Source organism: Coffea eugenioides, chromosome 2 (assembly GCF_003713205.1).
Source record: "Coffea eugenioides isolate CCC68of chromosome 2, Ceug_1.0, whole genome shotgun sequence".
NCBI classification, from domain to species: domain Eukaryota; kingdom Viridiplantae; phylum Streptophyta; class Magnoliopsida; order Gentianales; family Rubiaceae; genus Coffea; species Coffea eugenioides.
This window is the reverse complement of record NC_040036.1, coordinates 61,369,845-61,395,537: the sequence shown is the minus strand read 5'-3', so window position 1 is coordinate 61,395,537 and position 25,693 is coordinate 61,369,845. Positions and strand designations below refer to the sequence as shown.

At 35.9% G+C, this 25,693-nt stretch overlaps 1 protein-coding gene across 2 annotated transcripts; it reads right to left on the bottom strand.

The window, feature by feature from the left end:
- Positions 1–1,499: 1,499 nt before the first annotated feature.
- On the bottom strand, positions 1,500–9,494 carry LOC113763630 (protein NETWORKED 1D-like). Of its 2 annotated transcripts, none has more exons than XM_027307505.1 (6): positions 9,335–9,494; positions 8,868–8,950; positions 8,685–8,766; positions 8,357–8,613; positions 3,863–7,698; positions 1,500–3,076 (listed from the first exon to the last, which is right to left on the bottom strand). In XM_027307505.1, the coding sequence occupies exons 4-6, from the start codon at positions 8,457–8,459 to the stop codon at positions 1,931–1,933; spliced, it is 5,085 nt and encodes a 1,694-aa protein (XP_027163306.1). In that variant the 5' UTR covers positions 8,460–8,613; positions 8,685–8,766; positions 8,868–8,950; positions 9,335–9,494; the 3' UTR covers positions 1,500–1,930. The 2 variants fall into 2 exon arrangements, with proteins under 2 accessions (XP_027163306.1, XP_027163307.1); XM_027307506.1 differs by having other exon boundaries at positions 8,357–8,598.
- Positions 9,495–25,693: the final 16,199 nt, after the last annotated feature.

The window sequence follows — 25,693 nt, the reverse complement described above, 5'->3', positions numbered from 1 at the left end:
TAGCTCATTCTACGTTTTTGTTTTTCCTTAACAGGGTTCGAGACCAAGGGTGCTCGTGAATAGTACTAGATTATTTTCTTTTGAAGACCTTAAGTTGTATTATAACGGGTGGTTGTAGTACATATTCTTTTGGAGTGTATCAAGCTTGAAAGCTCACTAATTGTAAGCATGCAATACTTTGGAGTACTTTGAAGTATTTTGAACTTTTGAATTGTGGATTGTAGTGAGTCCTGGCGAGAGTTGGGCAGGCGTTCCACGGATACTCTTTGGTTCTCCCCTTTGGTTCGGCTTAGGGAGAAGTAGGGGCGTCACAATCATGACTAGACTCGATAGGATAACATACATGTCCGTTAGACTCTTGTCTAGTGGGGGTTAATCACTAAGCCATATCCGTTAGATCCTTGTCTGGTGGGATTAAACAGTAGGCTATATTCGTTAGAACTTTCCCTAGTAAGGGTTAAACACTAGGCTATGTACGTAGAGACTAATGAAAGCGTGACCCTCTATTTAAGTAATTTAAATTTACACATGAAATGTTATTAATGTGTGCTCCATAAGCAAATGAAAGAAAGTATGTTCAAGTGATTGATGACTATAAATGATCGTTTGGATATGTCCCATGAAGTGTATTTGGTGAAACTTATGCAGATGTTTTTGAAATTTTATTTATATGTAACATACGTGATCTGGCAAGAATAGGCGGCGGAGCTACTTGTTTGCATTTCTGTGCTCAATCCCATTTTTCTAACATTTTTGCAGATGACCTTGATGAATATGAGCTAGCATATGTTGAAGGTGATGGAGTTGGAAACGAGTGATCAAGAGATAAAAATGAAGAGCTTTAGCCGGAAAAAATCAGTGTAGTTAGTAGTCCTTGTAATAAGTGGTTTAAGACCACAAAATAGATTGTATTACTAGGGTTTGGAGATACAATAATTTTATTGTTGGGCTTCCTCTTAGGTTTTTGATTTGTGAAGTCATAATGCGATTTTGAGAAGTTTAAATTTTATGCAACTTGTTATATGTTGCATGCAGAAAAAGCAAGATACCTTGCGGGATTTAGGAAGTTTACTTGAATTTTTGCGGCGTGCTACGCATCCAATGTGGCGAATTTGGGGCGTGACACCACATCCCACTATTAATTTGGCTTCTTCTAGTGAAGGACAGCCCTTGATAAACTGCCCAACAAATGGTCCACCACGGATGCCAATCCTTCATATTGCATTAGCTTAAGTTTGGGCAATAAGACTTGCTGAATTCTGGGGTAAATTCAACTTAACATCCTCACCTAAGTGCAAAGAAACTAGTGACCTGTAGTTCAGCACTCCGGACCTTAATAAATGGTCGGTGTAACAGAGCCAATCAGTAATGGACACTATTTACGTCCCCCAGAAGTATTGTATTTCAGCCAAAACTTCGTATAGGAAGTCCATGGTCCCGTAGTAGGATCAATCTCTTGACAAGGATGATAAAATTTGACACATTGGCATCAAGATATTCTCTTTCAATTCCAGGTTGGAACTTGAAATTGAGGAAAATGTAAACGAGTGAAGTAGAAACATATCACCGTTTAGTTGACAAAAGGGATATGGTAACAGTCAGTTTTGTAGCCTGCCATCAGCGCGAGTATGGGTAGGTAACAGCTTCTTCTTTATCCACCAGAAACGATAAGCTGTAGCAGAGAAGATGGCACCAAAAAGAAATGGCACGATAGGTCACCTTAAGGAAGAAACAATTTTAACTACAAGAAGGTTGCAGCTTATTTTCTGAGATGGACCAAAGATTTACAGAAGTTTATCTAGATAAAGGATAATATGTTTCTTTAACCACCAGAAAACATGTAGGTTTAAAATTTGACTGGTGGTTAACTGAGTGAACAGAAAGTATCCAGGATCATTAACCAACGTGATGATACAATGAGGGAAATGCTTCAGTCCCCTTCCGTCCGTGGCTGGACGCATGCACAAAAGGGTGCTTTCTTTCGCCTGTGGTTCGATCTTACCACTCCATAACCATACAGATAGTCTCTGAGCAGAACTCTTCTTTTCATCTCGGAAATTTTACTTTTGCCTTTGCTGCTATCTTTTTCATCATCCAGCTTTAGTAAAACAAACTGTATCTTCTGCACCTCCAACTGCAATCGCCCAATTCTCTCCGATATTCTTCGTGCCTGTTCTGAAGTTTTCCTCTTCCTTCCACTTCCACTTTCTTCCGACTCCATTGAAGAAGACTTTGCATGAGAAGATAAGGGCGTACCTTCCATATTTTTCATCAGTTTGCCATTAAGATCGAATAACTTCAAGATCGCTGTCTCTGCTTCTTCCAGCTGCTCCTTTAAAATATCACATTCATCTATAGCTTTTCCCTTTCTGCTCTTCTCAATGATCTGAAGCTTCCTCTTCAAGTCTTGCACTGTAATTTGAAGATTTGTCAATTTCTGGACATCAGAATTAAGCCTTTCCAATACCTTCCTCCTGTTCCCTTCCTGAAGAGGCTCTGTAGATCTCTTTGAAAATTCCAACTTGTCCACTCCAAGCTCCTTTTCAATAAGAATATCTGAAATAGGTAGTTCATTCTTCTGTTTCTTTGCTGATTTAACCCGATGGAGATTGGTAATTTTCTCAGTCGATGGGTTCACCATCTTACTGGACTTGCCTACAGTAAGATCAATACTGCCATCATGATCAACTGTTTCCCATGACTCGATGTTCTGCACCTCAGCATCACCCTGTTCTCTCCTGCTGATTCGATAAGGTGAAAATTCAGATATCTGGTCAAGCATAATATCTTTTGTCAAAAGCCCATTGTCCATCTCAGACCATTCAGAGGTTGGCTTAGAGTTTCTCCTACGCTGATTGCTCTCAGATTTTAACTCTGCAATCTGTCTCATATCAGTCTCAAGCTCTGAATGCACGCTTTGGTTTTCCTGCTTCAGGAGATGTTCTCTCTGAGTAACTGCCTTCTCAATAGATTGAATCCTCCAGTGGAGATCCTGTAAAGCTGAAATTGGATCAGCCACTACTTCCTCAATGTCGTTGCCTCCATTTTCACATACATGATCTAGCACTTCAGCATCCTGTGAAAAAAAAAAAAAAAAAAAAAATATAAGTGTTCCAAGTCACAAAAATTTCCACTTTAGCAGCCAATAGCTCAGAAAAAATACTGTGTTTCAATCAGAGATAAATATTATTCATGAACTGAAATTGGAAGGTTGCCTTTACAGAAGCATTCGCTACTCTTAACAAGCAGACTAATATTCAGAAGGAGATTATCAAATTTGAGATTCTTAGAGATTTGGATATGGCGGATAGCCTGGTTATGCTTAAGCACACTAAGATTTGAATATGCTGGATAGCCTGGATTATATCAGCATATCCACATATGACTGCTCAATCATATTTGAGAGCTAGCACTGTCCAACTGTAAGACTCAAAATCAGCAAAAAGTACTTATCAAGAGAGATCACACATCGAAAGACGGAATAAAAACAAGGTAAACACCAAGCTGAACAATTTGTTCAGTACAATTATCCATCACAAGGAGAGAAGCTATAATCGAGTATCAATGCAGATGATGGACGGAGAATTAAGAATAAGCCCTTACATGCATGATGAGTTCATATAATGTGTACGCATGCTTATTTAAAATATGTTGGTACATTAGGTTAAAAAAAAAGAGCTTTACATATAAACAGTCATACAATTGTAATATCATGAAGTTGAATTTCATTACTTCTGCAGTTATACCAATTTGATTGTCCTATCATTGTTTTCATGTTCTATGGTCAAGATAAACTAAGCACAGTGGAACAAAAATCAAGTTAAAATAGTCTGTACAAGAGATGCCAATAATTTACCAATACCTTTTGCTCTTCATATCCAGGTATCTCAAGCTGTCCATGCAAACAGGTGCGCTTGAGTAGGGATGATATGCATTCACTTAATGAAGTAATAGCAGGGCCATAAGCAGTCAGCTGAGCATGTAGACCTTCATTTTGACTTGCCAACAAATTTGCTCTCTCTCTCAGAAGCTTGATATCAGCATCTTTGGTAGTGCTTTCATTTTTAAAAGTCTCACATGCTTCAGTGAGCTGATGAAGCTTCTCTTCATAGAGAATTTGGTAGAGCTTGGAAACCTCTAGTTCAACAAACAAATCTGAAGCATGTGCCTCCCACATTTCAATATCATCCCTTGCCATTTCGAGCTCAGAGAGCAGACTTTCCTCTCTAACTTTTGTCTTTTGATGATCTTCATGAAGTTGCTGTAGTTCCATTTCCTTCTGAATTAAAATCTCACCCAATTTCCTCTCCATTAAGTTCAATCTTTTCCTAAGATCATCATTATCATTATTTACTTCATCTAGTTCTTCAGCCAGTGCTCTTATTTCCAAAGACTTTTCATCCACACAGCTCCTGAAGAAGGAAGAAAGGTGACCCAGATATAGCATTTCCCTGCAGACAACAGAGTTTTCCTCTTCCAGTGTACCGTTTTTTTCCCCCAGCAATAAGAACTCCTTTGTTAAGGATCCTTTCTCCTCACGAGTTTTTGAATTTTCACTCTGCAAATCAAGGTAAGACCCTCGTAAATCCTGCAACTTCTTCTGTAAATCTGAAACGTTAGTTAGTAAGGATTCCTGTTTGTGATCTCCCTCTATTAGTTGTGTTCTTAGTTCTTCATTCATCTCATGCAGCTTGAGGGCCTCATTCTGCAAAGAAAACAGCTGCTCATGTCTGATCCTTGACTCCTGGGCATTGATGCATTTCTCCAACTCAAGATTTTGTGCATCAATCCTTAGTTGTCCAATCATTGCAACAAGAACTGACAACTCTACAGACCGTCGCAGATTTTCTTCTTCAGTTTCATACATAGATTTTTTGGCACCTTCAAGCTTGCTTAGAATGTGATTCAGAAAAGTTTGGTCTTGCCCACTCCTATTGCTACTATCATGGATTGGAACAATGTCAAGAGCCTTGAGCAACTGGAATATCCCCTTCCTCAGAGTGCAGCCTTCATCAGACAAGGAGATAATCTTAGCTTTTTGGCTAAGATTATCTTTCTTTAACTCATAAAGCATCTTCTCCAATGATATAGACGTCTCAAAGAGTTTCTGATTCTTGGCTGACAGGCAGAAATTTTTTTCTTCTAGGTCCCTAGCACATTTTCTTAAGATAAAGACTTCAATGTGGGAATGAAAGGAGTTATCCAGCTCCTTGTTGAATTCTCTCTTACTGGAATGTATCTCCTCTTGCAAGAGACTCCTGTCACTTTCCAAACAAGCCAACTGCATCTCCCTTGTATGGGTGAAACTAGCATGTTCTTGCTTTTGTACATCCAAAGAAATCTGTAATTCTTGTAACTTACAATCTGATGATTCTTTCTCCTTCTCCAGATCTGAGTACTGTTCTCCCAGTTCTACATATCTTCTCTCTAGATTGTCTAGTCTCATATTGGTGCTTTCAAGTTGAGAAGTCAAAACATCCTTTTCAGCGACAACTCTAGCCTTCTCATCAACTAGCAACTGGCAGGACTCTTCTAAGCTCCTTGATTTTGTCTTCAAACCTTGAAGTTCATCAAGAGCATCAGACAGGGAATTCTCTAGAAAAGTGTTCTTCTCTGAGAGATTTTCCAAACTTTGATTTGCATCCTGCAGCTGAGCTTGTAATGATGCCTTGTCATCAAGAAGAGCTGATTTCTCCTCCAAAAGAGATTGGCAAGATTCTTCTAGAGCTGTTATCTTGTGCCTAACAGCTTCCAGTTCAGCATTTAAATCTGCTAGAGAATTCTCCAAAATGGAATTTTTCTCAAGAAGCTGTTCCAGAATTTCCAGTTCTTCCAAAAGAGCTAACTTCTCACTTCTTTCCCTCTGGCAGGAGTCTTTCAGATTTGAGTTCTCATCCTGCAATTCCTTCACTGATGTTCCAAATGAATCTGCATGCAGTCCTACTGCATGTACCTGCTCCACGATGGACGAGTGTTTTTTATTGAAGTCATTTAGTTCTTCTTTTAGACAGTAGATTTCTTGCTGAAGAGCATTTCTTTGGTCCAGTCGAAGCTCAACCTCTTCCTCGAGTTTCCCTTTAGTTTCAGTTAAGCTAGATATCTCATTCTGCAAATCTTTTATTGTAATTGCTGAAGAAACTCTCAGCTCATTGAGGCTTTTATTCTCCTCCTTCACCTTCAGAACTTCTTCATGCAACCTCTCATTATGAGTTTCCATTTCCCTCAGATTTTGAACCTTATTCTGGAGCTCTGAGGATAAAGATCGAAGTTCTTCCTGTGCTTGGGCATGCAAATGCTGCAGTGTCTGGAAAGCAGTTTCAGCCTCCACAAAACGCAAGCGCTCTTCTTGTATACAAGTCCAAAGTCTTCCCAGTTCCTTCTGCTTTTCTGTAAGTTCTTGACTTTGATTACCCATCTTGAGCATCAAGACTTCCACCTCAGACTGCAGAGAGTGATTTGATCTTTCTAAAAGGAGGCATTGCTCCTCAGCACCCTTTAAGTTGGCAATTCCAGTCTCTATCTCAACGTTCAGACGTTTAGCCTCCTCCTGAGCAGAAGAGAGATTACGCTCTAAACTAGAAATAGTTTCCAAGCACTGGTGATACTGAACCTCTGCAGCTTCCTTCTCCTGAGTCAAGCTGGAAATAGCTCGCTTCAGTGTTTCGACCTCATTTTCAGCCTTCTCAGCTCGCTGCTCCAACTTTCTGATGTCCTCTTCAGTACATTGTAATTTGTGCTCCAGGTTCGATATCATCTCCAGAGAACTCATGTATTGGTCAAGTGCAGCATCTTTTTCAGCAGACACCTTGGTGAGTTCATCTTTAAGTGATTGAGCTTCAATTTCAGCCTTATTAACTCTCTGATTATGTTCCTCAGCATCCTCTTGGGCACGAGAGATGGTTTTCTCCAGATCAGATATCCTGTCTAAGCACTGGCGGTACTGCAAAAGATTAGCCTCTTTTTCAGTTTCTAACTTAGTGAGGGCTTCCTTCAATGTTGCAGCTTGAGCTTGAGCTTGGCTTGCCTGTTCACTGAGTCCCTTGGAATCTTCGTGGGCACATGCTCTTTCAGATTCCAGCATTGACAATTTCTCCAAACTCTGTTGGTACTGCATAAGGCCAGCTTCCTTCTCTTCTTCTACTTTGACAAGAGCTTTCTTCAAGCTTAGAATCTCCTCAGATTCATGCACTTGATTCTGCTCAGACAGCAGTTGGCTTTTGTGACTTTGGTTGTCACTGCTTAGTACATTTTTTTCTTTCTCCTCTGCCTCAAGAAACTGGAGGCTCTTTCTCACCCTGCCATCCTCAGTTAATGTGCCATTCCTCTTAGCACCATTGGAATGCAAAGCTGACAGCCCAAGCGCCTCATTTTGCAATTCGTCAGGCTCAAAGAACGCCCGTACAGGGGTGGACATCTCAGGTGTTTGATGATCAGGCCCAGAAGCAGAATTTGCGGGTGAATCATCAAGCATAAGGGAAACTTGGTTAGGAAAAGCTTCTGCCATAGTCCGGTGGGCATGACGAATTACTCCAGTTGCGTGATCATATCTTTCAGCCAGTGCACGATATGCACGGTAGAACTCTTCTACCAATTTCATGAGCTCTGGACGTTTCTTATAATACATCTCTGCCCTCTTTGCAAAGGAATCAGCATCTTCTTCTATGAGCTTTATCATTGATTTGACTTTGGCATCCATATCTGGAAAGTAACAGACAATTTTACAAATTACTGGATAACACTTAAACAGGAAGCAGCACAAGGACCACAGCATAATAATAAACAAATCTTTCATTGTTTTTTCAGCCACATACATATACAAGGAAATAAAAGGGAGGGCACATAAATATTGCTGCCAAACTGTTCTTAAATATCACCTATTTATGTTTTACTGCAAGAATAAACCTCAAAATTGAGAATGTACAGTATTTTAACTACTTGGGGCAAAGAAACTACTACATGATCATACACTTCAATCTCCAACTTCTTTTGATTTATAAGCACCATAATGGTGATGCCAACCATTCTACATATCATGCCATACCATAATGCTGAGAGTTCATTAAAGCATGAAAGGTATTCAAAGTTAGCAAAAATGGTGAAGCACAAAAATTCAGGTTACCCAAATTCTTAAAAGCTATTACTGGAGTCTAGGTGCTGAAAGTTGGTTGAAGCATGAAAGAACAGGTAGCGATGGGACTCAAGCCTCATGCTTCAAAAATGATAGCACAACATATAGTAAGGAAAAGAGCAAATAAAGTCAATCGGCATCTCAGTTCACCTGATAAGTTGTATATACATGCAGAAATTTACATTTGCCACCAAAAAAAAAATTGCAGAAATGTACAAAGTAACATACCAGTAAGATTTTCCTGAAGCCATTTGGAATTTTTGGGGCTAATATGACTGTCCCACCACCAAGAGTACATCCGTCTAGAATTCGTGTGCGAAATGGTAGCCATGGTTCCAACTAATGCCACAGAATTCTGTTGTAACCACCCAAAGTGTTTGTCCACCAGAGAGTTCGTGCCAATTCAGCAGTGATGCTCAGAATTGGATTTTCCTACCTGACCCTCCTTGTCTATTTTATCTAGTCTTGCACTGAAAATCGATAATCTATTTCAAAGCTTACACTTGCAAGAAAAGAAGATGATGATTATGAAGATCATAAAAGGCCAGCAAGCTACCTGATGAATGAAATTCAAGTCCCAAAAACTAAGCAGGTAGCAGAAATTGCTCTCTGTTGCCTTGGATACACTTAGATTAAACCTGAACACCTAATACATGGTTAAAAAAAAACCCATAGCACCAAAAAAAAAAAGAAAAAAAAAAGAAAAAGATAAGAAGATCAAGAAAGGCAAGCAGCCTACCTGATTAACAGACCTCAACTCCCCAAAACTGTACAGGTACCAAAAACTGCGGTCTGGGCTTTCAGTAAACTATTGTATAAACCCTGATCAAGTCGCAAGTAATTAGCCAAATCATTAAAATTTCAGTTAAATCCACAAAAGATACAGAAAAATAAGATCTTTGAAGCTGGAGGATCTTCCAAAATCCGAAACTTCGCCGTTAAGTTCTACTAATTAAACAACTGAAATCCCAACTAGATATCATCAAAAACATTTTAAAAAAAAAAAAAAAAAAAACTTCCAGGACAAGTATCAGAATCAGCTTGACAAATCAAAAGTAAAAGAAACAACAGTTTCTTCAGCAAGCTACACTTACAATACAGTAGATTAAACATACGTAGACGACACCATTTATACGCGTATAACAACTGAATTCTACATGATCAACCCGTAAAACTGAAGTTGGAGGAAGAAGAGTAGAAACTCACCGGAAAAGGAAAAACAGATAATGAAAATTAGATGGAAAATCAATAAAAGTAGCTCCTGTGAGAAAAAGGGCTCAATAGCTTTCGTTTTCTCACACACACACACACTCTCTCTCTCATCCCATGGCTTTGCTTCGCTGGTAGATCTCTGTTTTTCTCTTTAGAGTGTCTTTTGCTTTTACGCAGCCTTTGTGCTACTGCTGCCGTTTGGCATTTTTTTTCTTTTTGGTTTTCTTTTTTTGCAATAAAAAGTTTGAGTAGGTTTTTTTTTTTTTTTCCTAATAAAAAGTTAAAGTAGGTCCGGCTCTTTGTCGCCATTAGTACTTTTCTTGATTTTTTTTTTTTTTTGTAAAGTTTGAGTAGTTTAGATCATTAAAACAGGATAGAGTTTGCCTTCGAGACTTAGATCGTAACACAATCTAGCGCCTTTAGATTCACAAGTTGCTCACTAACTAAGTTTCGTGCCCTTGAAACTAACTGAAATTTTTACAAATCATTCACGAGTACAATCTCATGCCTTCGAGATTAAGTTTATACAGATCATCTATATCTGCACAAACACAGTCCCATGTCCTATAGGTCACAACAAAGGCCCACATCCCAGGACCCACAAATCACCCATTTCGTACCTCCCAAAATCTATAGGGCTCTTACAAACTGTCAATCAACATAATTTCATACTCTCGAAATTCATACATCACTTGTAAAAATTCACACAAATCATTCACCAATACAGAAATAGCCTTCACATGTGTAGGAGATTTGAACACACAATCTTTTATGAGCAATAACTGAATCAAGTTGTGCTGGCACTCCTTATTGTTGTTGGCATAATGCTAGTGTTGTGAGTGGCAGCCTTTTTTTAGCAAACTATTAATGACGAAATAAAACGTTACTAAAGAAGGGGAAATCAGAACCGGACAATATTTATCAACGAAGGACAACAATTTTGTTCCCCCAAAATTCTCTTGATTTAACGTTAGCAGAACTCAATGACGATATTGTCCCTGGTCGAAACTTTCGAGAATGTTTTTCTTGTTGGAGCTTTCTAGAAATCTGACTGTGCACGAGCGCCCAGACCATACCCCGGATTGGCGACGCATTCTTTTTATAACTTTCTAAAGTAATTACAAATTCTTTGGTTCATTTTTTTTTACTACTTAATTGTTTTTAGGGTGGGAGGTTATTGAGATCTCTCCTTCACTGCCCTGCTTTCATCTTTGACCATAATTACTTGTCAGCTAGATTTGTCAACAAAATATGGATCCCGAATAGTTTTTTTTTAATTTTTTTAAAAGAAAAGTGGTGAAATTTGAAAAGGATAAAAGGAGTAAGGAAATTTGAATTCAAAATATCTAATTTTTGAAATCTCAAAAATCTCAAATAGTCTATTGAATTAATATCATACCAAAACAATAATAATTTTGATTTTTAAAGTCAATTTTATACATTTTTTTACGTTGTGTATTAGCTTGTTAGCTCTTAATGATGATTACATCTAAAATATTTGGTAAAGTAGACACATTCAAATTCAAATTCAAATTTTATTCAAAAATAAAACTGTTGAGAACTCATAATTCTGGGGGAGTGAAATTTCCACGAGACCTATGGACGCAAAGCAAAACCAGGAAAGGATTGAGGTGGTCAAAATGTCAACTCTCAGAGGGCATACACGTAAAATAACGATGAGTAAGTGGGCCCACACACGACACACATGGGCTTATAGAATAATGGAGTACATGATAGGGGCATGAAATGCTTTAGAAAAGGTGGTTGGCCAGGGGCGGTTTGGTTGGCTTGGACGGTGGCAACGGTCGCGTCACGCCTTACGCGACAAGTGAATTTGCTATCACACAGTGGCCGACGTTTGTCACGATTCATTTTAGTCTTGTTAATACTTGACAGTCCTTGGGGCCTTTGCAGAGCTGTCAACCGGTCGGGTTTGGACCGGACCCAACCCAGATTCGGTAATTTTTTCTCTATATAGGTTGAAAAATAATTTTGGTACCCGAATCCGGATCTATACCCATTTACTCTAATAAAAAAGTGAGTCAGATACGTAATATAAGATTTTGACCCATATTCGATTCAGATCCGAACAATACATTATTAATTATAAAATATAAATTTTCTAATTACATTCTTTTACTAAATTAGCAAAGTATTCTTTTACCAAATTAATCAACTTATCCGTATCCCAAATGAAGCATCTAAGAAATTACGATTTGAAAGAGGCAAACTTGTTTGATCAAAAATGCATTCATCACAAATTGCATATAAAGTGCTTTTTGCTAAATATCCTGAGATTATGTTGAGCCTTTTTGTTAACATGGATAAAAAGAAAATGAATGACATATGTTGGGCATTTTCTTTTCGAGTAGACCCAGATCCAATCCGGGACCCATCGGACTCTGTTATGAAATCTTAAGCACAAGACCCATCGAGTGTACGGTTTAGATCCGGATCTAGTATATTAAAAAGGTTTTGGGTTCAAAATTTTCAATTTTCGATCCGAACCCGACCCCGTTGATAGGCTTAGGCCTTTACCTTCTACCAACCAGTGATTTAGCACAACCACAAAGCTCAATGCCCACCAAAAAAGAGTCCCTCTTTGGGTTGTAAATCGAAAGTTTGAACTTCACTTGCAATGAAAAACTTCAAAGGAGGTGCCAGAACACCCATTTGGTCTAGTAATATACCTGCTAGCCCCCTACACAACTTCTTTAAATTCTTCTTTCTTATAGAATAGGATAGATTAAATTATAAAAATGTTATCGTTGCCGAAAAAAAAGAGAGTGATTTAGCACACCAAATGTGTGTGCTTATTCTAAAAATATATAATAAATCATTATTTATTTTTTTACAATCAACTGTTATATGTAGAATTATGTTTGTGTATTTATGTACTTTGCTAAAAAAATCTATAGATACTACTGTTTTTTGGAAAATGAAGATGATAGCAGAGAAAAAAGAAAACTTAAAAATTAAATGTATATTATTTTCTTCTTCCATCTATCACCCCCTCCCTCCTCCTCTCTCTTCTCCCACCCTCTTTGTCGTCCTCTCCTCCTCCCCTCCTTCCCCTTCCCCTTCCCCTCCACTTTCCAACCACAACCCCCACCCCTCCAGCCTCCTCCTCCTCCCTCCTGAGCTGTCCATGATTAGATCGGGAAGAGTAGAGGAGGGGAAGGGCGGGGTTGTGGCGGGAAAAGGGAGGGAAAGGGGAAAGGAGGAGGAAGAAGAGGGAGGACGAACGAGAAGGAGGGGAGGAGGAGACAGGGGTGGTGATGGTGGTGGGTGGCAATGGTAAGTAGTAGTGTTAATTTTTAAAAAATACACTAAAAAATTTTAAATTTTAAAAATATCACAAAAAAACATTTACCGTAAAAGTTTTATATACATAGCTACAGTAAAAATATTTTAAAAACAATCCCAAAAAAACTAATTCAAATGGATAAGTCATTTCAAAACTAACTTTAAAGGGCATTTTTTGTATAATATTAAGTAACACGAATTATTTATGCCAAAGGGAGACTCCCATTATATATAGTATAGAAGTGTGGATATCAAAAAAAAAGGTCAACTTCATAAACTTTCGGATCTTGTCCGGAACAATGTTAAATTTAGGGGGTATAATATAAGTACTACCAAAATGTTCAAGTTTAATATTTCAACTATAATCTTCCTGTTATACGGTTGGTATAGAACTGACCACGGCCTAATACAATGATGGCATTGCCAAAACGGATTTCCTTAAAATGAACTCTGGTACGAAGACAGATTTGTGGTAGTAATAGTCAAAAGTGTACAGTTATGAGATGCTGTTCGGATTTTTTTTTTTTTTTTGGTCAATTGTCATCCCTACTCCTACTCTATCTACGAGGAGACTCAACTGAGCCTATGGGGACCGATAGGGACAGAACCACCACCGAACCAGACGGGTGCACTACGCACCCGTTTGGATTTGAAGCAGAGCCACAAGAGTGGCATTTTGGTGGGAGACAAGGGTTCAAACCTTACCTCCTACCCCACCAAAGCCTTAAGGGCTTGGTGGTGGCCACCAGCCCAAGAGCTGGTGTTGATAGGTCAGTATAGTAGAATTTTCCAATCATGTACCTTGACTTATTTTGCTAGTAATAGTTACTAAAACTTATTAGAGTTTGTTTTTTTTTTTGTCAAACATATTAGAGTTTGTTTGGATGACGACTTTTAGTGAAAAAAAATTTATACTATTTTTTGACACATTTTTAAATCAATATTTTGTCTTATATACATTATATTGTTACAATATATTATCTACAAAAGTTTAAGAAATCCCACTAGGACATATAGATAGATAGGGATATTTGAAATGAGAATGGAAATTGAAAAGAAAAAGAAGAAGAAGAAGAAGAAGAAATGCAAGCGTTCTTTGTTGACATTGAGTTCTAAGTGGTGGAAATAAATAGAAAGGCTAAAAAAAAAAGAGTTCATTTCATGCATGTCCTGACTCTGAAGCTCTCAAAGGAAAGAAACAAACTTATCATGTTTTATCTATTTTTAATTTAAAATTATTTATAGATTTGCAATCATCTACTTTTAAAACTCGTATCTACTGGATTCGGTTCAGTAGTTAGATAGAGATATTTAAACACCTTCTCTACTTTTAGATTTAGAATTTAAATCTTGTGTTTGACAGCCAGAATAGAAAAAACGTAGGAAGGGACGAAAGAATTTTACTTTTTCAAAAAAAAAAAAAAAGACCCTTACTTGCTCCAATCCCGTGAAGCAAAATATATAGAAGAAGAAACAAAAACAAAAACTAGCTGGACGTGACTCTGGTTCATCCTACGAATGGTGAACTTCACAGAAAACGATTACCCACTAAAATTGATGATATGGAATTGGTGAGACGTCTCTTTCTGGGGGCAATCGGTTTAGATTGGGGATGTGTTTGAAAGATTGAAAACGACTAGGAGGCCGGGTTGTCCAATTCCCACTTACTACCATTGACCCGTTTGGCAGGCCAAATTTGCCTGCTATAAATATTTTTAACAATTTTAGCTATAATAATCTTTTAAAAATTTTCAAAATTTTTAAATTATACATTTCAAAATATCCAAAAATTTACACACTTCAAAATTTTTTTTTACAGTTTCTATAGTAAACTTTTACGGTAAAGTTTTAGACAAACACCTAAAAAACTCATTTAGCAAACAGGGTCTAAGTTTTTTGTCTAAAAATTTACCGTAGCTTACTGTAGAAGTTCTAGAAAAAATTTTGGAAGTGTATAAATTTTTGGATATTTTAAAGCGTATAGTTAAAAAATTTTAAGATTATTGTAATTAAAGTTGTTAAAAAACTTGCAACAAACAAACTTGATAAAAAAACTTGCTTGCCAAACAGGCCCAATTAAAACACATATTTTTGGATAAGCCCCGAAATGAGGCGAGTCCCGAATAGCTCAGGGCATTTGAATGGAGCGTAAATGTTGTTGGACTTTAACCTCGGATTTTGAATGGAATGCGAGTGTAGACATTTGAGGCATTCAATGTTTTTTTTTTAAAATTTTGATTTTACTATTTTATCTTTCTTATCTTTATTTCCTATAATAATAATTATTTAATAATTTTGAAGAATGATTCCATTTATTTTTTTTTGAAAATAGTTAGAAAAAAATACAAAATAAAAGCATCCATGACTTTGTTTTCTATATTTTTTCCTTTTTCTTTGATCCCAAAATATAATTATTTCTTGCTAACATGATTTTAGATGGCTAATGCATGAGTTAAAATTATGTTATGATTTTACTTGTTAGACAACAATAGTATTTTTATAAGGGTTATTATTACATTACCCCATTAAACTATATCACTACTATCAGTTTATCCCCTAACGTTATCTTTTAGTCACTTTATCCCCATAAGTAATTCAACTCAACATGTTAAGAAATTTTGGATAAAAATACCCTTTTATTTTATAGCATTACTACATTGTTATTATCACTTTATTCGTTTAGATTATAGTGATACAATCACTTTAGTTCCTAACATTATTTTGTAGGCATTTTATCTCATCATTAATCTAAATAGTATGGTCAAAAATTTTTAAATATATTTACCTTTTTTATATATAATTAAAAATAAAAAAGTTGGAATGGTTATTCTTCCTTTTTTTCACTTTAAGAGATCGAAAAACATAAAAATAAAAGGGTTTTCTCAAATTTCTTTTTTCACACTTATTAATACTAGGAAAAGAAAAAAAGATAGGAAAGAAGGAGACAAAAAATTAGATTTTACAAAAAAAGAAAATAAAGAAAAGTCTAACATTATCTATTACTTTAAGGTTATCGAGATTAAGATTGGAAATTGGTGATAAATAAAAAAGTGAAATAATTTTAAAATAATAAAAGTATTTAATTCTTTCTTATTTGTAATTTTTAAAAAAGAATTGAGCTCTCTTTCTCCCTCTCCCCCTCCCCCTCCTCCTCCCTCTCTCCATTTTTCTATTTTTTTCAATATTAATAAGATTGCCAAAAAGAAAAAGATTAATATTTTGACTTTTTTTCTTGATACTAAAAAGGAGAAGAGTCACTCTAAATTTTTTAGGAGGATATTTTCTTTTAAAGTTTTTTAACTTACTAAGTTGGTTTAATGGTATGATAAATTGTCTAAAAAATATCTCTATGAGGTAAATTGATAATGAGACTATATTTTATGGGGGTAAAGCGATAATAATTTTAAAAGTTAAACATGTCTTTTCACTTTAATTAACAAACTCCGTTAAATTTGACCATTAGTCTTAGAGGTAAAATGATTAAAAGATAACGTTAAGAAGGAAATTGATAGTAGTACCAAACGTTAAGGGAGTAAATTGATAATAACACTTTTTATAATTTTCTTAATTTTATCAAATTTTTATATTTATTAGTAATATACATATATATATGTATGCATGAATATTATAATTTTATAGTATTATTGCATCTTTTATTTTTTGTATGTCTCGAGACTTTGCTCTGTTTAGACGGATATAGAACGTCCTGCGTAATGCTCTTGCCTTTTTTAAATATTAAATACCACAAATAATAGCAGCTGTAGGACTGATGTCATGTGAAGAAAAGGTCCGGCTCAAGCCAAAAGTCATGATTAAGGCATGTGACTCTCAATTATGGGTTTCGGCTCACCGAGAGCCTTCAGTAATTATAAACAATCAATTCGGTTGAGGAAAGCCCATAATTCTTCTCCTTTCATTATGTTTAAAATTTGACGGGGCATTCTTCTTCATCTTTTTCTTTTAACATTTTCTTATATTCCTTTTTTGAGATCCTAAATACTCCATTAATTTCCTTAACACATTTAACAAGGTAAATCTATGTATAATCTTTCACGTACCAATATGCTATTTTGATAAAAAAAAATAAGAACTTCGTTTCAACGTCCTACAAATTAAACTAGTTAGCACTCGTTCGATATTACATTATTTCTGTATATTTGCTAACACGAAAGGCAAACAAGCCATTTTTTTTCCTTCCCAATTCACATGTTCTGTGAATGGTGCTAGAATTTTAGGCCGTATGTCTAAGATAGAGTAAGATCAGACAATATAGAGTAAGATAGGTGTCAAATTGTGTGATTTGACTAGGTTTGGACAGGTCATAATTGGCTAATTGTTATAATTAGATTAACTGATTTATACCTATTTAATAAAGAGTAAATTTTATATATACTATCAGTATATATACTATTATGATTAGATGGATGACACATGAGCAAATTTTGAATTTTAAAATCAAATTTTGCGCATGTGTCATATATCTAATGGTGATAGTGCATACACTGACAGTGTATATAAGATTAATCCTTTAATAAATGGGTCAAAATGAGTCACCCATTTATATTGATTTAATAAATGGGTATGGATATATACTCAATTACCTATTTATGATTCATTTGAAATTTTATTTTATTTGCCTGTTATTTGATAAGAAATAATGATATTTTATTGTTATTAGATTAGTAGAAAATTCAAATTTATTTGCTTAATATCTACTAAAAATTGAGTTTAAATATATAATTGTTTTTAAATGAGTAAAATTGAATTTAAACATATAATTATTTTTAAATAGATATAAATAGATGAACCGAATCAACCTACTACTATTCACCAATTAAATAGATTTAATTAAATATTCATTTAGATGCATTCAAAATTTATTACATACTCAAATCCACTTATTAGTAGACGGATTTAAATGAATCAATATAATTAGATTGTGATTGACATCTCTAATCTCGCTGCATTGCAAAACCAAAATTGGCCATCGAAGAGAGAGTTAGGCGGGGCCGCATATGTTTTTGTTTTAACATTGTCCAAGGTCTAACAAGGAGGCTTCGCATTCAAATTCAATGCATGGAGGCTGGAGCAATAATATCCATCTTCGAAAAGGACGGACACCAAAGGAAATTAATTACCACAAACATGGTCGAATTGTTAGGTATAAACGACATTAACAGCGACGTTAAAACTTTGCTTCATCAATCGTCGTGTTTGGCAGCCTTTCAAGTCTCCACGTACAAGGCTACAACAACAGCTAGCATGGTACTTGTGAGAAAATTCATCCATCCTTGTATTTTATAGGTATTTAACTTATGCACTAGTGTTATATCCTTTATTTTTCTAAAAAAACATATCACTTCCACGTAACATGGTTCGCATGCATTAAAAGCCATAAGGTAACTGGACATGCACACCCTCTTGGGTGGCCTGCTTGGCAAACAAGTTTTGGTCAAGTTTGTTTGTTATAAATTTTTTAACAATTTTAACTACAATAATCTCAAAAATTTTCTCAAAATTTTTGAACTATATACTTTAAAATATCCAAAATTTTGTACACTTAAAAAAATTTTTCTACAACTTCTACAGTAAATTACAGTAAAATTTTAGACAAATACTTAAGAAATTCATTTGACAAACAACTCATTTGCCAAATGGGGCAGGGATTGTTGAGAAAACATAGGCTGGGTAACCTATGAGGTTCAACAAGAGAATACCTAGAGGTAAAGGATTGTATAGAATGATCTAAAAATCTTTAGGGCTTGATTGTTGTCCATAAATAGGCTAAACCCCTTCATTTATAACAGATTGGATTCTTGTTGAGCAATAGAAGTCTTTCAAGTTCTCTGAAACTTTCATTCTTTAGCCTCCAACTCTTTTGGTACATTCGATCTTTCGCTTCTACGTCTCTGGTACTCTCTGAAAAAGACTCAACTAGCAACAACTCTCACCTTAAGTCTTCGAGGTTGTTAGTGTCGCATGGGCTAGAGGCTCAGTGAATTAGCCATCCCTTACACATGCAAAAACGACATGAAAAAGGGTAATACCACTAGCTCATGACAAATTTCAATGGATAGAGCTAATGGCAGACAAATGAAGACAAATTTAATGATCCAACTAAAGATTAAATACCAAGTTAGAGAGAGAGTAAATGACATAACCATGCAACTTTTCCCATCCCTTTAGAAGATAGGTACAAGAAACAAACCTGCCTTTTGATTTGTTTTATTTACTGCTATTGCGATATTTTCGTCCCAGATTTATCTTTCTTCTTGTCCTGACGTACAAAGCAATGCAGGGGAAGATGGTGATAATGGAGGGGCAGACATGATAGGAAATAGGTCCTTTGGGTCCTTTGGGTACAGTATTTTCATATATAAGAAAATGGAACTAGACAACATTGCGGATATTTTTCTTTTCAAAAGCTTGTTCCCTTCTGTTTGCTTTTGCTGATATGATGCTGCAAGGCAAAATGGTAAACAAGTGTGACGTCGAAACCTACTCAAAAAGTGAAAATAACTATAACTATCCCCATCCGGGCTTGTCCTGTATAATAATTTTTTGTGGTAATAAAGAAAAGTTAGAGTGGATTTAATTCTGGTTATTATCACGTGTCAGACCATGCTCTCGGAACCATAAGTTGTTTACGAGAGTTATTATAGATCGTTCAACAATACAGTTCTTATATCCGTAATGAAATTTTTTATAAAAAAATGATCTGTTTTTATCAACTGAGTCAACTTTCTGTTGACTTCCTGTATTACATGTCAAGCATCCGTTCAGACCAAACAAATCCTGTAATTGTTCCGTTTGGACAAAAGAGACCCTTGTCTGCCCCAACTTCTAATAATTCCATCCGCTGGCTTGTAGGTAAAATGGAAGTTTGGTGGACAGATTCCCATGCCGCTGCAATATCACTCATTAATGCTAATAGCTGGTAGACGTAACAGACGAGCTGGCGATTTTTATGAGTATAGTCTTGATAAATTAGGTAAGAGACAGGGAGCGAATTGGGACAGGCCCAGGGAAGTGACCCACATTAGTCTAATCCATGGGTCATCATTTGGGTTAGAAAACGAACGGACCTAAAGCTTCAATTTGCCTAGCATACTGCTCATTGGTACACTATTTTTCACCTTATCTTTTAACATTTTTCTTGTCTCACTTTATTTTTTATCGAACAAAATTACCTTTCTATTGTTTCAAATTCTTATTTTTATTTTTTTCTCTCCTTTATTTTCTTTGTCTCTTTCTTCTTTCTTTACTTTTTCCTTTTTCCCACAAGAAACTTCATTTCAGTCACTGAAGCTTAAAAAAAAAGAATTATGAAGATCTATTTTCTACTCAAATGGTCATTAAAGATTCAAAATCCTTGCCAAAATAACATTTTTTTACTTTTCAATTTTTTTATTTTCCCCCTTCCCATCCCAATTTCTCATTTTATTCTCAAAAGAAAAAAAAAATCATAAGATGAACTTGTGACGTGATTAATGATAATTAATTGCAATGTGTGACACGTAGCATTGTACAAAAGATTGAAATTGGCTTTTGATGCATTTTTAAGCTTCACCCATAAACCCAATTACAAACTCCAATAAAGTTTTAACTCCGCTTAAAGCTTAGTTAAAGTTGTAGTTTATTTCCTAAATTCTAATTCTTCTCACTTTATCCCCTATTTCAGTCCAGTGCATCAAAAAATGTTGTGGACGATAACAATGGAAATGATGACTGTATGCATAAATTTCGTTGCCTAAAATAAAAGACAAGAAAACTTGCACAAATATCAAATTTATTGAATTAAATAATAAGTGGGTTACAATCTCTGAAAATTCTTGAATCAAAGAATTTAATCCCCTGATTCTTTTCTTCGAATGAGTTCAATCGAAGGGTCCAAAAGACTTATTCTCCGATCGAAAGAGTGTTTCCTACAATTTCGGCGTAGAAAACGATTGATTTGATGATGACGTCGAACACTTGGAACTCTTAAGTCTTCAACACCAATGGCAGGAGAATTTATTTGACTTGATTTGGACTTGGATTTGAGGAAGAAAGCTCTTGAGAGAATTTGACAGAGTTTCTCCGAAAGTTAGAGATTTTTCTATCTCTTTGCCTTGAGGGAAGACCTTTATTTATAGCCAAAATATGTAGGCTAAATCTTCAAGAAAACCCTCCAAAATTTTCCTGCATTTTGGGTAACTTGTCACTCAAGAAATCCATTTAACTTGGGCTTAAATAACGGGCCAACCCAAATAGTCCATTGCGAATTAATAAATCAATTAATTCACTCCAATTTAAATGGACATTACAAATTTAATTTGATTTAATAGCCCATATAATATTGGCCCAATTTGTCAATCCAAAACATGGTGGACTTCTATAAGTTAATTTAATTTAATCAAGATCAATTTAATTTGAATAAATCTTGACTAAATAAATTAAATAAAATTTCTTTGTCTACAAATGCCCCCACTTCAAGATTTGGTGAGGCATTGTGCAACAACTGCTGGAGACGAGTCTTGAAGTATTAACTTGATTTGCAAGACTTTTTCCACCGACGAAATTCATTAAAATCAAGATTTGTAGAATACTTAATCCATTAGAGAGCCCAAACTTTGAATTCTAGGCTTATAATGTTGCTGAACCGAATTGATTCATGAATGGAATCATAATGTCTATGGCTTCAATGCTTTAAAGAGTCACGAGCCCACTTTCCCTTTTATTTGCAATTGATTCCCAGAGAATTAGAAATATACCACTTTCAATCATTTCCATATTCCATGATGCGGCAAACCATTAGACGTCCAAACCGAATGTTGGTAAGAAAAAGTAATTGCTAAAAACAATACCTAGGTAATTGCCTTTGCCACACAATCAGTGTTCATTAATCTGGGAATTGCCCAAACCAATTAGACAATGTAGGTTCGCAAATTCCAACGACCTTCCAACTCCAATATGAATCCTTTGAAGTCAATATGTAACTTCTAAATTAGCTATTGGACCCATATTTCCAAGTTGCGTGATTTCTAAAATAACTAGAACTTGCCAAAAAATCTGCATCGAACCTTGGTTTCCGAAATCATCAACTTACCTTAAATCAAGCCTATGGTGATCACAAAACACAAAAGCCTTCAAGATTGAATCACCAAGCTATAAATATTCTTGACTTCCACATAACTCCAAATAACTCGGATTGCAAGCACCAAGACATTAGTCTTCACCACAAGCAGGCCTCGCATTACTCAGGTATCACCCATCTTCACTCTAGCTTAAATGTTGAGTCTTTATAACTCACTTTGCTGAATCAAAATTCACCAAATTGAGTCATGAACCAAACTGAAAATTTGCCTTCCCGGTGAAACTAGGTGACAATTTGTTGTCTCAAATTGAACGGACAAACTTCCATGAGATAATCAGTGATTATTATGCTTGTAGGATTGAAATTTTCAAACTCGAGTTTTATTAGTGTCCCCAAATTGTTGACATCTGCATACTCTTTTGAAATTTAATGGGCATAGATTAATAATTGAATTTGGGGCCCGGACACTTTAAGTTCTGATTACCCTTTTGCATGCAAAGTGCACGCGTTTTCTTTCCATTGCTGCATACCATGGCCCTCTCGATTCACACAAAGTCCATACTATTTCTTTATTTAAATTGCAATTGAAGTTATTTGCATGCAATTTTATGCTGATGCTAATTGGTTAGAGCAAAAAATCATTCTGATTTATTTTGTACCCCTTGTTCAATGAGAAATGGGTCAAATTCTACAGGATCAAACCTATGGGACTTGAGGAATGATATAAAAAAAAGAGAGGAAAAATATTAAATTTAAAAAAAAATGTTAAATAAACATAAAGTAGAAGAACCTAGATTCCAAATAAACAAATTCAAATTTGAAAAGAATCTTTCTGATTCTCGATGAATGAGGGGCAAAGATCTCTTGTTCTTATTATAAGATCGTGATTGGATCCGTATATGTTTGTTAAAGAAAATAATCTTCAATCCAATTTATTCTGCCTTTTCGTTGGGATTCGTTCTTGTTTGTATATCTTTATTCTATGTTCTATTGAACTCCTACTTTGTAGCTGCTGCGCAGCTGCTTATTTACGTAGGAACTATGAATGTTTTAATCATTTTTGCTGTGATGTTCATGAATGGCTCAGAATATTACAAAGATTTTCATCTTTGGACTATTGGGGATGGAGTTACTTCAGTGGTTTGTACAGGTCTTTTTATTTCACTAATTACTACTATTCCAGATATGTCATGGTACGGTATTATTTGGACTACAAAATCAAACCAGATTCTAGAGCCACGTCTTTCTCTTGAATGTCCCTTCTTGCGAAGCAAGGCAAAATTTGTCGTTGATGATTTTTTTCTCTTTTTTTTTTTTACTTTGTGTGATAAGAAGTGAATGTCACCCACCACAGTGACTAAATAATGTACTTGATATTAAAGACGAGCATGACCCACCATAAGAGCTTGTCCCGCCATTGCATGCCACATATTACTCCTTTTTTTTTTCTTTTACAAACGATGGGCACAAAGAGATTTTTTTTTTCAGGTTGCATCTCGTGATCATACCTTCCATTTGAAGCAAATTGATGCTCCAATTTTGTCCACAATTTTAGGACCATAGCTCTTGGAATTCAAAAGGCTAAGGTAACTTTCATATTTCATGGCTTTTACTTCTTGCAAAAAAAAAAAAAAAATTTTTTTGTGTGACATGAAAGGAAGATCCTTCGATACATTATATGTATGGTGGACACTCAATTTGAAGAAGGTGCAACCACAAACTCCCACGAGAGCCTATCATAGCTTGTGGAGTACAAAGGAGATGGTGCGACTAAAATTTGAAGAAAGTGCAACCGTAAACTCCCACGAGAGCCTATCATGGCTTGAGGAGTACAAAGGAGATGACGCAACCAAAATTTGAAGAAGGTGCAACCGCAAACTCCCACGAGAGCTTATTATGACTTGAGGAGTACAAAGAAGGTGGCGCAGTCAAAATTCGAAGAAGGTGCAATCGTAAACTTTCACGGGAACCTATTATGGCTTGAGGAGTACAAAGAAGGAGGCGCGATTACCTACTTCAATGAGAGCTCACCAAAGCTCGAGAAGCCCTTTTACCATATTCAATCATGCTATTTTAACCAAAATTTCTTTTTCTTGCTTTTGTGGCAGGTTGGTTTTGATATAATAGTGATTTTCAAGGAAGTCATATCTTCAAATGAAAAGTACCTCCTTATTGTTGACAGCCATGACGACCCTGGTGACAAAGGAACGAAATTATTGGTGCATCCTCCTATACAAGAAATTTACTCTGGTAAGTGGCCTTTTCACCAGTACCCAGAATTGAAGGATTGGTTACTCGAACTTTCTCAAGATGATGGCACGAAAGTTCACTCCTTGAAATCTCTAATTCATACTGAGGAGCCAAGGACAATTCCCTTTTAAACCCTTGGTAGGTGGATCATAAACGGAGATGCACACTGGGGTCCTTCCTTGAGACTTAGTGATACATTTAGTTATATCGAGAATTACTGGAAGTGGTTGGAAGATATCATCGGAAGGAGCAAAGAAGTGCTTCGTGAAAATCACTTGTTTGACGCCTTATATGCTTCGCTCTTCACATACAATAGGAATTTTCATGTATTTAGGATATTCTACGAGGCATGGTGCCCGGACTCTGATACCTTGCATACATCTGCCGAAAAATTGTCTCTCTTACATTGAAATTTGTACAAGTTAGGAGGGTTTCCAATCATTGGGGGTATCTATGAAGAGGTAATCCCATGCACAGAGGAACTAACTGGAGTTTATGAAAAGAAATTAAGGCATATTCCACAAAGTTGTGAATATTTGTTCGCTACCCTCCACCATCTACAATATGAAGAAATCAATAGACATCGAATTTCGGCTACCCAATGGATTAACTTCTCGTTTAAAGGCAAAATTAGGTATTCAAAACCAAAGTAGAGAAGGATAAAGAGGGCATCTCATGCTCAAGCGATCCAAAATTCGGATGGAGAAATTGAACAACCACGCAAGTTTTCAAGTCAGGATAATGGCGTATTTGATACCATTGGAGTTAAACTTCACTTGCGAGAAGGGACCTATCTTGCAGCATTTATATCTTGTTGGCTCTGTGTCTTTGCTTTACCAGATGAGGACCTCTACTATATTAGGTCATCTACTTTCAAAATGGCTAGTATGATGCTTGCCGGTCGTAAGACTTGTCTTGCTGTTCCTGTCTTGCTAAATATCTATCGTGGACTCAACAAAATTTCAAATTCATCTACCTCAGGGTGCGTGCGCGCGACTTTTCCGATGCACTACGTATATGCTTGGCTAGCAAGTTATTTTTCTACCCATTATTTAACTCCAAATACGATGCCTGGACCAACAATGACTAATTATTCTGGAGAGGGTGGCGCACGATATTTCGACGAAAACAGTGCTCATGACCTCATTCATCAGGGAGACAAAGCAATTTGGGGGACAACTTCTCTTGTGAAGAATCAAAATGAACTTTTTGTTGATAATGACAAGTTAGTGAATCCAGAACTAAGTTATTTTGTTAGTACCTACTCAAATTACTTAGTTTTGCATGCTGAAGGAGATTTCCTTGTTGAACCATATAATCCATACAGATTCACGCGGCAATTCGACTTTTATCAAGTTCCCCCACAGGAACTTGGAATAGATGTGATACGAACTCGATTCTCCAAGGACCACTCGAGAAGAAATCGAATCGATCAGGCAACGGAAGGATCTATCTTGATTAGGTTATGAATAAATTGGATGGATTCTAGACAATCAAGGACCACTCGAGATTGTTTAGAACGGTAGAATGGCGCCACAATTCAACATGGTCTTGAATTGATAAGCTGAAACTTGAACAAATGAAATTCGACTCACTTTGTATCAAGGGACGCTCCCCAAGGAACAAAAGAAAACTCTCAAATTTTATTCATAATTGTCTTCCCCTTGAAAATATCATAAGCTTGGCTATTTATAGCCTTACAAGACTCAAAATCCTAATCT

Coding starts and splice junctions, on each gene's coding strand:
- LOC113763630 (XM_027307505.1), bottom strand. CDS start 8,459: ATGGCTACCATTTCGCACACGAATTCTAGACGGATGTACTCTTGGTGG. Junction 7,699..8,356: donor GCTTCAGGAAAATCTTACTG/GTATGTTACTTT, acceptor GTTACTTTCCAG/ATATGGATGCCAAAGTCAAA. Junction 3,077..3,862: donor CTGGATATGAAGAGCAAAAG/GTATTGGTAAAT, acceptor TTTTTTTCACAG/GATGCTGAAGTGCTAGATCA.